The sequence below is a fragment of the Equus asinus genome, chromosome 8, assembly GCF_041296235.1.
Source record: "Equus asinus isolate D_3611 breed Donkey chromosome 8, EquAss-T2T_v2, whole genome shotgun sequence".
In the NCBI taxonomy this organism is placed as follows: domain Eukaryota; kingdom Metazoa; phylum Chordata; class Mammalia; order Perissodactyla; family Equidae; genus Equus; species Equus asinus.
In genome coordinates, this window is record NC_091797.1 from 52,319,285 (window position 1) to 52,333,142 (window position 13,858).

The window sequence follows — 13,858 nt, forward strand, 5'->3', positions numbered from 1 at the left end:
GACAGTCATTATTTCATCACATCTATCCTCAGGTTCACTAATTCTTCCTTTAGTCATGTCTTACCTACTGCTTAACCATTCTGTTGAGTTTTTAATTTCAGTGTCTCTATTTTTTTTCCATTTCAGTCACTTTGTTGAATTGCCAAGGAACATAACAACAGCCAAAGTTGACACGTTAAATGGGGATGTTTAAGAACAAAGTTAACATGTGATATTGTTTCTCATGTTATTTATTTACTTACTTCAGGTATAGTTGACATAACATTATATTAGTTTCAGGTGTACAGCATAATGACTTGATATCTGTACACATTGCAAATGATCACCACACTGAGTCTAATTAACATCCCTCACCCCACATAGTTACAGAATTTTTTTCCTTATGATGAGAACTTTTAAGATCTGCTCTCTTAGCAACTTTCAAATAATGTAATATAGTATTATTAGCTGTAGTTGCCATGCTGTACATTAAATCCTTGTGTCTTATTTATTTTGTACCTGGAAGTTTGTGCTTTTTGACCCTCTTCACCCATCTTACCCACCTCTCTCTACTTCTCACTGTAGAAGTTCAGGAAGTTCTTTTTTAGGTATGCCTAGACTCTATTGGTAGAGTCTTGTTTTTACACCATTGTGTGCCTTTAATAATTTTATTTTTACTTATTTTATTGTCTTTATTTGAAAATTCCGTTCTCTGAAGTTGTTGGGGCTTCAATCCAGCTGTTTGTTGTGTCTGCTGATAACTTTGTTTCCTAAAGCAGTTCGTGATTTCTTAGGTGTGCTCATTTTCAGCAGGAGTTTATCTGTAGGAGTCTTTTGGCCTGGGTGAGGGAACATAAATTCCTGCAAAGGGGTTTTGCATTTGCTTATTCCAAGTACCCCAGGCATGTGTCCAACTAGAAATTACTTTTTATGCTAATTTCTTGGCTTGGGTAAATTATCAAGCCAGGCAGTTGCCATAACTTTTTCCTTTTTTATGTTACTGTAATAAAAGCATACTGTAAACAGCAAAGTGATCTGTTTATATATGTATTTAGGAGTGTGTGTATGTGTGTACACCTACATGGGGGGGCTCCTCTAAAGATACACATTATCACAAAAATTAGCAATAAGTACGGGAGGCAAAGCTTATTGTATTCCTCTCTGGTTTGTTCTGGAACTGTTTTTAGTTTTATTCTATAATAACACTGACCAATACAACTTTGTGAGATAATGTAAAGGTTCTATATCTGCTAGGATCATTTTAGTAGCTGGGAGCAAGACAGTACTATTGAGCATTGAAATATGGCTAGTGAGAATGAGGAACTGAATTTTTTTTAAATTATAATTCAAAGTTTAAAATAATAAAGGACACTGGGTGACATATTTCTATTATTGATCATAGTGCTATTCCTAGAATTTCTGGAGGGCTTTTTAGATACTTTAATAAAAATAGTCAATTTTTTTTTTTGTAAAAAGTGACTAATGAATTTTTTTACGTAGAAGAGATAGGATTGTATAAAACTTTTAATCATCCTTTTGGCAAAAATATGTGTATATGTATACATAGATATATATACACATGTATATACATATACATATATACAGACATCCATATACATATATATTCTGATCTCTTTTTTCCATTTTGCAGATGAATAAATCAGTCCATAGTTCCAAACAGATGGAACACAGACTTTTGAAGCTTGAGTTAGAATATTGAGAGTCACTGATTGGCAAGAATAAAGGGAACGTGTTAGTGTAAAATATACACACCAAAGTTTTATGATGTTTATGTGTGACAGATCAAAAACATTTCAGATGGTATTTCCAGGGTATTTTTAATAATAAAAACTTAGCCACCAGACCTGAAAGATTGCTAACAAGGAGTGATCGTTTTCATACATGTGTTCTACATACTCCATAACTCTGAGCTTTCGAGTCCTGTAAAGATTAGGAACCAGATAAAGAGACTACATGAAAAAAGTAACTTACTGAAAAAGTAAAACTCAAAATAATATTCATTATTTTTCTCCATGAAACTTCACATAATAGTCGTTTAGCAAATTAAACTCTAATTAATTAGCTATTAATGAATTCTTTGTCCTAATATTTTGTTTTTAAATACCAACAAAACCTGTTTTTTTTTTTCGCAAGGGAAGATTCACCCTAAGCTAACATCTGTTGCCATCTTCCTCCTTTTTTCTTCCTTTTTCTCCCCTAAATTCCCAGTACATAATAGTGTATAGTTTTAAGTTCTTCTGGTTCTTGCATGTGAACCACCACCACAGTATGGCTACTGATAGACAAGTAGTGTGGTTCCATGCCCAAGAACCAAACCCAGGCCACCGAAGCAGAGCACAGCAAACTTTAACTGCTAGGCCATCAGGCTGGCTCAACAAAACCTCTTTTTCAGGTAAAAGAAATATTTCTATGAAGACTAAAATTATCAGGACTAAAAGTTCTGGAGAACTTTTCCTCTTCCCCAAAAAGACATCACAGTGACTGTTCTTTAATTGTGTCAAAGGATCAGTTGATGAAATCTAATAAGCAGGAAACCCTACGAAATCTTTTGCAGTGGATTACTTGGGCTACTGGCCTCACAGTCCCTTGATAGCCAGCAAGCTGTAGCAGAGTTGCAATGTAAGGAAAACTGCAGTGTTGAAAGACCATCACCAAATGGCACTGGGCAGAGCTGCCCCTTGAAGATTTGGTTCAGATAAGTCCAAGACTCACAGAACCCAACAGAAACCCAGAGACACGGTGCTCATCATTTATGGTGTGATGGATACAATATAACAAAGACTGTCAGAGTTGTCTCCCTCACCACACCCGTTTGTTTTATTTTTACAGTTTGTTTTGGTAGCTATTTCGGATTTAAACCTGGTATTCTTTTATGTTTTCCCTAAGTCTTTATTATGGAAAATTTCAAACTTATAAAAGTATAAAGACTAGTATAACAATCCCCTGCATATCCATCATCCAGCTTCAAAAACGAACACCACATAGACAATTTTGTTTTACATATATGCTCTCCATATCTCCTCCTCCCTCCCCTCTGGATTATTTTAAAGCAGATTCCAGATATTATAACTTTACATCCATAAATATCTGTTCATATCTCTAAAACACAAATATTCTTAAACATAGCTTCAGTACCATCACGCCTAAAATAATTAACAGATTCCTTACTAATCATCGTATATCCAGTCAGTGTCTAAATTTCCTCAGTTGTCTCATAAATGTTCTTTTCAGCTGTTTCTCGAAATCAGTATCTAAATAAAATTCAACCCTTGTCATTGGTTGTTATGTCTCTTAGGTCTCTTTTAGTCTATGGGATCTCATTTCTAGCCCCCTTATCCTTGCATTTCATTTGTTGAAGATTCCTAGATGTGGGTCCTATAGTTTCCTATAGTCAGTATTTTGTTCATTATATACCATGACAGCATTTAGCATCTTCCACTGCCCTCTATATTTCCTAAAGTGGTATTTAGAGATAGACGCTTGATTAGATGCAGCTCAAATTTTGACAAGAACATTCCATAGGTGGTGTTGTCTGTCTCCTCTAGGAGCGCATCATGTTGGATTGTCTCTCTTTGAGGATATTGGCAGCCCTTGAGCGTCGTTGCTTAGATCATGTGTTTCTAATTCTGCCATTCCTTCTTCAGGTATTAGTTAGGATACATCTGTTAAGAGAAAGTTCCCCTAGTTGGCAGTTTGGCTGCTGGGGCTGGATTTTGTGCTGTTCACCTTTACATCTTCCCGGTGTTCCTTCAGGTCCTGTGTAAATGGCGCCCTTGTGTGCAGTACTACCCAGCTGTGGCATGGTGATAGAATCCTGTGGGGAAATAACCACTTTTTTAGGTAACGAGTTTGTGTTCACTAATACTTTCATATACATTTTTTCTGTTATCTATTTAAATGCAAAACAACTTGATTTTCTCTAATGGTGAAATCTCCCACAGAATTAATTTACCTAAGAGGAAACGGCGAGATTGGTTGAAAGACTTGGAGAGAGAAACAGGCCCGCCAGAGCATGACTTGGATGCCGCCAGTGAAGCTTCCTCAGAACCAGACTATAACTATGAATTTGCACAGATGGAAGTTATCATGAAAACGCTGAATAGTAATGGTAAGGCCCTGACTCAGGATTCTGTCATCTTGGGCAGTTCCTTACCTCATGCCCTTCAATGAGGATAAGTGTGTATGAACTTAAAAGTATCGTTGTGAAATTTGGACACACACAGTTGCTGACTCGGTGAGGGGCTAATGAAAATATTCCAGGGCAGGGTCTGCTCCCTTGGGCATGGCTAGGAAGTGGATGGTCCTTTTCTTGATACCTCTTGTTCCCAAGCTAGTTGTAGTAACATTTCCATGGTCCTAGGGTACTGAATGATTGTCATGGAATTCCTTAGCAAATTTCCCATTACTGAGCCTGTTGTTCCTGAATCCTTCTGTATGAAAATGCCCAGGAGAGGTGAATTCAGGAATTTCAAATAGAATCTAATGGAGAGAGAAATGCACAATGTTTTACCATAAACTCAATTGGAAATTATACCCTCACAGAGACTTATTTAACAAGCCCAGGTAGCTTTTACAAAAATGATAGCTAAAATGAAGTGCATTATAAGCTCTTTTGCTTGACCTACAGTCCAACCCATCTCAGATCTTTAAAAAGTTCTCCTTAAAGCATTATTTCTAGATCCCTCTTTCCAGAAGGTTTTCAATGTTTATATTGAAGTTCTTTCTCTCTGTGTCTAAAAGGAAGTCCTGTATCTCTTCATATACATGTGCATGTAATAAAACACACACCAAATGCTTTCCTTGCTTGCTATTTTATCAGTCTGCCCCTTCCATTCCCATCTCTAAGTCCCCTAATCTGCTGGCTCAATGCCTGGGAACTATAAGCAGGAGAGGAAAGTTCCCCTGTTAGCAGGCAATGGTGGCATTTCTGGGACTAGAACTATTTTGTAAGGATGAAGTCGAGGCTGCATTCAGGAGCGCCTGAGAAAGTTGGTTTTCGGAGTTTGTCCAACCTCACTTTCCCATTCCTCTGCTCTTTAGATACATAAGGATCCCTAACTTGAATCAAAAGAGAACTTTCTGGGATGCTGAAAGCCCTAATCGGGCAGCCTCTGCCTGACGGGTTACTTGGAGAGCATTTTGGTTTTCACAGTTGAGTTCTTCCCTTAAACAGCTACTTTCCCACTCTCCTCTATGAAGAAGCCTGTCTGGAAAGAACTTAAGCATGGCTAGATCAGTCAGATCATTGGCATATCAAATTGGGGATTCTTTTGCAGGAACAAAGATTTTGACATTTTTAGTTCTCTCTATTTATGAATTTTGTATCCTGTTTTTAATTATAAAAATGGAGTATGAAGAAAAGGCCAGTTTGAAAACAAATGTGAGGTATTAATATGAAGAGTATGGACCAACAAAAAAGAACATCACTGTAAGATTAGGGATAAGGTTAGCTACTGGGGTTTTGACACTGCAACACAGGGTGGACCATAGCTAGAAATCAAGCTTCCGTCCACTCTGCTACTTGCTCACCAAGTTGGGAGGAATCCCAAAAGACATTTCAAAGTGATGTTCAAGCATCAGAATCACATTAACGGATCATTTAACAACATGCCTGGGCAAGAAGTCTCCTGTGAGTGATGTTTTGGAAGCCCTAGTGGATACAGGATGTGACAGGAGGATGTAAGCTCCAAACTGCAGGTGGAGGAATGCCCATTTGGAGAGAGGTTATTTCTTTTGATGAGGCTGCAGAATCCCAGATGTCTCTATCTTCTAACTCTGCAGCGTATACAGGTGGTATCAATTTAATCATGTCTCATCCCACATCACAGATTTTCTCATTTTATCCAATTGCTACCTTCTGATCATAAATAAATAAATATATATATATATAACAACCCTGAATAACCAACGAGTATTTAGTAAGCATTTGTTAATTCTTCCTATCTTCTTAGCCAAACCAATTAGTCATCAGTGGCCTCACTCATGGTATTCACATGAGTTGTCCATTTGTATTCTAGATCAGGCCTTGTTCTCCAGTGATGATTTGTCTATTCAGAAGTAATGTTTCCCATCCTCACCTCTTAGCCAATCCACCAGTAAATAGAACTCCCTGTGGGGCGTGCAGATGTGCTCTGATACAAGTGCTGAAATGCTGGTGGCTGGACACCGTCCATGTGATTCACCTCTGCTACTAGGTGGCTTCCCGATAATAAGCCTGTCTGCCTGGTGGTCGTCCCCTTGGTGGTCCTACTTGAAGATTCTCTTCCCTCTCATGTGGTTTCAGACGAAGCTCCTCCACAAACGCTGGGATAAAGGTTTTAACTGATTGGCATTAGCATGAGGGAGCTTGACTGGTTTTAGCAGTGCTGCTCATTGATGCTTGTGCTACATGCTTTGGCAAAATCTAACTAATGTGATTGGGAAGAAGGTAAAGTTTTCTGCCTGACAGAGGTACTCTGTATTCTTGATTGAGGAATGTTGCTTTTTTTTCAATTATGACCCCTCCCTCCCCATATCCTGACTCCATTGCCTTCCAATGGTTAAAATCTCGTAGCTATTCTTTTCCCAATGCACCCAACAGCACAAAAGTATTGTTGGTGTTATTGCTACTGTTACTAGTGGCATTTATTACTGTTGAAAGCACAGCAGACCAGGACATAGAACTTCCAGATACATATTCACCTGCATTATCACAGTAATAGACTAGAATAATGTGTTTTTGAGTCTCTAGGGTAAATAATGATCTAAAGTCCAATTCATTTGAATTAATAGTAAAAGTAAACCTAGTATCTATAGACGGTAATGAATTGTTCCTGAGGGTTCAAAATTGGAATGAGACACTCATCTGTTTTCACAGAGTCAGTGGTAGGTCCAAAGTGAAGAGCAGTTAAGGGGCGAGTGAAGGGTCATAGAGCCAGTTTATTCCCTCGGGGATTGAAAGGTTCTTTTTTCTCCCCAAGGATCTACTTCCTTTCAATTCGGTGTTTCAAGCACTTGGTGTGAATTAATTCTAATTCTATTTATCACATAAATGCCCTCAGCCTTTTGCACCATCACCATCTTTTTTCTATTCTCAGGACAAATAGGTAAGTTTGAGCTCATTCCATGTTTACGTACGAGGTAAAGAATAATCTAATAAAAAAGAGAAACTGTTATGCCCAATGTAGTCCTTCTCTCTTCCTAAAATACCTGCTTCTTTGGTATCTTGGCCTTAGGCACCAGGCTCACTGAGTTTTAAAACAGTTCATTCAAGAGGAAGAAAGTGACGGGGGAAAAATAAAACTGGACAATCTCTTAATAGTTGATTGGTCACTTCAGTGTAGGTCGAATAGTCTTCAGCTTCTGTCCTGGGCCTTATCATAGGTTCAGATTGACTTGCTGATTAGGATGATCTATTTAAAAATTATGCTGTATTGTGATAAAGGCTTGAAACTGGTCAGTTAATTTGGAAAAAAAATGTTATCAAATATGTCTAAGAGAAAAGTCTTTCCAGTCTTGTGTTGGGATCAAAGGGGGAAAAAAAGGAAGGTAACCTCAGTCCCCGTACCTCTCCCAGGACTGTGTATGGCATGGCCAGACCTGGAGTCCCCCGGGCAGGGCTCTCCAAGCTGTACTGTGGCAGGCTCAGAGGAGGGCTGCTTTGAGTTGCTCTCTCTTCCATATCTGCATGTTGATTTGTGGTCCCTAATAAAGCCTGGTGAGTAGTAGGGATGTTATGTCATGGCAGCTGCGAACACAGTTTGAAGCAGCCTCAGTCACATTGCCCCTGTGTTGGCATGGAATCTTGGGGTGAAATCCCCCTTGCCTCAGCCATTTGGGATCATGTGTGTTTCTACACACCCCTGACAAGTGCAAATGAGGATTAAATACCTTATTCAGTGTCTTTTAGCAAAAACCCTGGAATATAATTTTATAAAATGGTGTGTTTTCCAATATTCTCTCTCAGGAAAAGATTCATAAACACTAAGGACCCTTGAAAACAAGGCTCTATATAAATATAAATGGAGAGCAGGGACTCTGTCCTTCCTTTCCTAGAATCTAAATAGGGAAAAAAGGTCTAGTGTTTGAGAAATATACTTTTTAAAAATTCTGAGAGAACTTTTCTTCTCTAGCCCTTACATTTAGAATTTCTTCAGACTCCTTCAGAAAAGCTCGTCGTGTTATGCATGTTTTTCGGAAGTTGTAGGGTATGTCATAAGTTCTCATGCTTTGGAGTACATAGATTTTTACTCTGTGGAAAAGGTCTTACCCACTCGTGGTCTGCCTGTATGTAAGAGGTTTTGTTTATTTGTTTGTTTTGTTTTTTAGGAGTTCATTTTCCATCAGCTTTTGAAGGAACATATTTTAGACTGTATGTCAGGACTCTATGGAGAAAACTATTCTGCTTTGAAAAAAATGCTGAATTTTAGAATTTGATATCAGCAAAGAACAGTATTTTTAAAAAAATACCTACTCTTTAACAGAGTACTAATCTGAGCAAAACATTGGAGATAAGAATACTACATCAGTTTATGTCCTACCCTAGACTGCTCTGATCTCAGTTCAAAACCTGGTTCTGTCACTCATGACCTATAGGATCTTAGGTCAGCTCCTTAACCTTTCTGAGCCCCATTTTCTCATCTTTAGAATGGGAATGTTATCTACCCTTACATTGTAATGTTGCAAGGCTTTCATGAGATGATGCATACGAAGGGTATAGTGCCTCTACCTGATATAGCCAGGAGCTAGTAGAATCATTATTGCCATTGTGGTTGTCATTTTTATTAAAAGAACTCACCTATACTGTGTGTATCTAGTAGTTTTTAAAATTGTTTTCTACTTTTTGTTTTGTATTATTTAATCTTGTTTTTTTTAAGCTAACATGCTTTTTCTCTTACTGCTCATTTAGAAAATTAGTACAGTTTACATGTCTATTTCACAAATTGATAGGGTCTTCTAGAAAAGTCAGTCAATAGTCATCATAAAAATTCCTCTTATCTTAATTTCCCACTCTTATCCCAACAATTAAACCGAGAGTAAGTATGTGGAAATATAACACGAATGGCACTGAATAACGGGCAAATGTGTGAATCCCAGGCTAGCCTGAGAATATGAACGCATCTCCTCCAGGTCCCGTGTACTTCAAGGAAATTTTTACTATGATGGTAATTTTCTTGTTTACCATCCAGATAATCTAACATACTGTTTCCCTACAGTCTACTCACTTAGAGGGGTCAGTACCTTTCTCCTGTGTACGTATGGTCAGTGCCTTCATCTTTCTCCACAGCATCCAGATCATTGGTCATTACCAAGCTAATATCCTGCCACAGCAAGTTAGCTCTTTGGGATTGAGTACTTCCTACACCCCAACCACCACCAGTCTAGCAGTGGCCCCTTTGAGCAAGTTCTGTTAGTATTTCCATACCTGTTCACCCACGTGTATGTTGGTGATCTCTAGATCTGCAAAAGCAAAAAATGAGTAATAGCCTTTACTTTTCCAAGTGAATTACCCTCCCCCGCTGCCTTTATTTCTTCTTTTTTTTCTTTTATTTTTGCAAGTGAATCGTGCTCTTGGAAATTAGCACCTGAGAAATTGCCAGACCATATACTCAATCAATACTTTCAAACATATGCTATGATCTGTAATTTTCTTCCCTTATGAGAGGAATTCAGGAAGAATGAGATTTGTGGTTAAAATTGGAAATGTAAACCCTTTGCCATATACTAAAACTGATACCAAATGGGCACAGAAATTGACTACCATGAAAATCAAATCTATGTGGCTCTGTCTTTGAAGTCTTCCTACATTTCATGAAGTTTTTCTTCTCAATGGATAGGATCCAATCTCTTCCTCTACCATCTGCTTATAGTAGATTAAGGGTCTATCTGAACGTTAGGATGAGCTCATCAAGTTGTGGAAAGTAACATAGTAGACATGGAGAATGTTTACATATAGGGCATTTAGCTAAAAATTTAGTAAAAGGGAAATTGAGAGGATTTCATCTGACAGGGCCCTGGCCTCTCACAGAAAGCATATTGAAGGGCCGGATTCTGCGGGAGGAGGTGGTTCTTGCCAGAAAAAGTACTGACAGGCTGCCTGTCTCAGCCACCACTGAAGATGCCTTGCCTTATCTCTTGGCTCACCAGACCCAGTTCAAAATGTGGTCCAGGTCCTGGAGAAGCAATACCTAGAAGAGAAGAGGAGTGCCCTTGAGGAGCAGCGGCTCATGTATGAGCGGGAGCTGGAGCAACTCCGCCAGCAGCTCTCCCCTGAGAGGCAGCCCCAGAGCAGTGGCCCCGACCGCCTGGCCTACAGCAGCCAGACAGCTCAGCAGAAGGTGACCCAGTGGGCAGAGGAGAGGTGAGAACAGGGTCCTGGGAGACCCAGAGTCAAGGCTTGGGGGGAGGGGGTTGTGAGGCATATCAGAGGGGGGCAAACTTAACATAGAAGGAAAACTTACTCCCATACCTGGATTGTTAGCAGTTGGCTCTCTCTTTCAAATATGTTGTCCATCCTAAGTATGTTTACCATAATGTTGGTTGGTAAAGACACACCGGTCCACTGCTTTACCCTTCCATAAAAATGGTACCAAGTTAGAAGGCTTAAACTAGGTATTGGAAAAAAAGTTTGAATAATTCTTTAGCATAAAAGCACTTCTCATTTTTTATTTCTCTTTTGATTCTATTTAAAATCTGCATATGAATTTTTAAATTTAGAATATTTATATCAGAACTAAAGTCGTGGTGGAGGAAATGGTGGTAATAATAATAAAAAAAATGGTGGTAATTTATTGCTAAGTTCTGTTGTGTTTTTACCCAGTCTGGACGTGGTGCTAATGCTGTAGGAACTATTGTCTGTATCTTGTAGGTAGGGCAGTCAGTTTAAATATCCCGCTCAATCACTCATCTAGTAAATGAGAAAGCCAGGGGTGAACCCAGGTCTGTGGCCAGTCCCATTAATAACACCTGTGTTATAACAATGGTTTAGTAATACCAGTAAAAGCAGCATTTATAGAGCATTTACCTTGTGCCAGGCACTAAGTGCTTTACATATATTCATCTACTCGTCACAGCTGCTACTATATTTTACTGTTTTCACCCCCATTTCACACATGAGGAACCTGAGGCTGAGAGGTTAAATGACTTACCCAAAGAGGCAGTGGGATCAAAGCCGTGGCAGGCTGACTCTAGAGCCACTGCTCCAACTGCACTGCATCTCTCACCAGCAGTGGTATGCTCACCTTGAGCCACATCCAGGGAGGATGACCCCTAAGAGGAGAAAAGGACAGCCCACCCTGCATTAGAAGACTCACCATAGTAATGCACTTGATTGTTCTAAACCGAGAGAAAAGAGTCCATTACATTTTCTGCTGTCTGCTCATCTGTCTGGATACCGAAGTATGAATATTTATCATACTTGTAATATATTGCTCTTTATATTTTACTGTGCCTGGGTAAAACAGACAAAGGTTATCAGATGGTGCTTTTTCTGAAGAGCTGCCTTTTCCACATATGCTGTGAGCTGATGGCTTTCCTGTAAGCAGTAGCTTGCTGAGGGTGACTGGTGTAATTGTACCCACTAATACCCTTTCTGCTTATCCTCCCTATTTTCTATGTACTGAAGATTGTAAAAGACAGAACCAAAAGGATGCAAGAGAAAAGGTGGATTGCTTTTAATTATAGTGTTTTTAGTTAAATGTCAAAAAAAAATTTTCAACTTCCCATAATTCCAGATTGAGTCTCTTGGAGACTCAAATTCTTAAAAAGAAACAGAATAGGAAGGATAATATTTTGGGGATGTAATTCAAAAAGATAATGGTTACAATACTGATTTCACCAGGTTTCACTGGAGAAAATTAAGATGTCATTAATGGTGGTTGCTTATATTAAAAGCTGGGACTCTTATCTAAGTAAGTGGTGATGGCTTGTGAAATACTGAAGAACTCATGCCTAAGTAAATGTTGAGCGGTGAGACTCAAGTCCATTGAAGTGCTAATGAGACTTGCACAGAAAGCTAGAGATGTAGCCTATTCCTTCTGTACACTTGTATGTAGATCAAGATACAAATATGTGAAAATTAAATCATAGAGGTAAATTGAAAAACAGTTGTATTCCACAATAGAAAACGTTACACTTATGTATTATTTGTTTGTTGTTGATCTCCACTGGAAGGTAAATTCTGGGCCAGGGAATAGGTTTCATTCATTGAAGTATCCCCAGGGCCTAGAACCAACGTTGTCATGTGGTATGTGCTTAGTAAACATTGACTGTGTGAAATTATTGCAGCGATAAGCAGGAATGTGATGGCCAGTTGGGCAGAGGACTCAGTAAGTACAGTGGTTGTTTAGTGGAGGCTGAGAGCCCAGTGAAGTTGAGCCTCCTGTGCAGATTTCCTGGAGAAGGCAGCGTTTCAAGTGGGTTTGAAGGGTGGGGATTAGATAGGCAGAGAGAAAGGGGGAGGGCACTTCAGATAGGTGGGTTGTCATAAACAAATGTGAAGCAGTGGAGAAGAGTAAGATGTGTTTTGGGGATTACACAAGAAGTTTAGTTTAGAAGGTGAGTTATAGAGGAGTAGGGAGAATTAAGTGCAAAACTGTTAGATAGGATGCGCAGGCGTCCGTCAGACATGAATGTTTGGCATTTATATTATGGGAGAAGAGGAGGTTTTGAGCTTAGGAGTGACCTGAGAAAGGCAGGGGTTTATAAGGACTGTCTTGGAGTGGAGGAGGAAGAAGCTGGGCACTGTGAGAATATTAGGAGGGTATGAGGAACATGAACCAGGGGTAACAAAAAAATATACACACACAGAAATTTAGGAGGTGTTTCAAAGGAAGAATCAACAAGGCTTTTTTCTGGATGTTGTGGGAAAAAAAAAAGACTGAGCTGGCTGAAAGAAGTCAAGCCTGAGTAACTAATAAAAATAAAAATATAATTTAGAAAAAGCAGGAAGGCACTATCAACATTAGGTACGTTGTAGGCCATTTTATATTGACATATTCGTGGTACCCCTCCTGTGTCATTTCTAAGGTGATGAGAAAGGAGTAGCGATTTGAGTGTTCCAAGTTCATCATTTCCCTATGAAGTAAGGACAGGAGGTATACAAATGGTAGAAAAGGGAAGCTATATAGAGCATAGAGCAATCTGCTAGACTTTGAATCTTGGAATCCAGATTCAAATGTGAATCCAGAAATACTCTCTCTCTCATTCAATGAGTATTTTTTGAATATCCTACAATGGGCAATGCACTTGGCCAGGAATTAAGTGTAATGACAAGCGAAAAAGACAGGGTTCCGGTCCTAGGGGCACTTTCAACTTCATAAGGGAAATAGACATTAATCAAATAATTATGCAAATAAGTGAAAAATTATAACTATGACCAATGCCACTGAGGCAAAAGACGTGGGGCTGGGACAACATACAATAGAGTTTTGACCCAGCCAGGATGTTAGAGAAACTTTTGTCAGCAAGTAATTATGTAGAGAGTTGAAAAAAGAACTCCTGCTGCCAGAGAAGTACCCACTTCTTGTCTTTTACCAACTGAAGAAAGCATGTGAAACATTTGCCTCTAATTTGAGATCTCTCTCACCTGCCCAACTCCCCTTGCTGCCCCCAAAGCACACATAAATCATAATCATTTCTTTTTCCTAAAGGATTCTGTTGTTGGTTTTTTTTGCATCTCAATATCAAAATCTAGTAGTTTTCAAATGTTATATAATTTAAAACACGGTATTTAGTTATGTCACTCCATATATTTGCTCCTTTTCAGGGGTTACCAACAGCCCACAGAATCCTGGTGGGAGGACGGATGAATAAGAGGTGATTTGGCAAAAATAGATTGAAAAATATTGCCTGAAAGGAGTTTTCTACCACTTTCTAATAA

The 13,858-nt window shown here is 38.9% G+C and overlaps 1 protein-coding gene across 1 annotated transcript in view; it reads left to right on the forward strand.

The window, feature by feature from the left end:
* Positions 1 to 13,858, forward strand: part of KIF13A (kinesin family member 13A) — a 187,105-nt gene that overhangs the window by 138,554 nt on the left and 34,693 nt on the right. Inside the window, 3 exon segments of the mRNA XM_070515598.1 lie at positions 3,754 to 3,840; positions 3,942 to 4,108; positions 10,126 to 10,339. Coding sequence (XP_070371699.1) covers positions 3,754 to 3,840; positions 3,942 to 4,108; positions 10,126 to 10,339 — 468 coding nt within the window.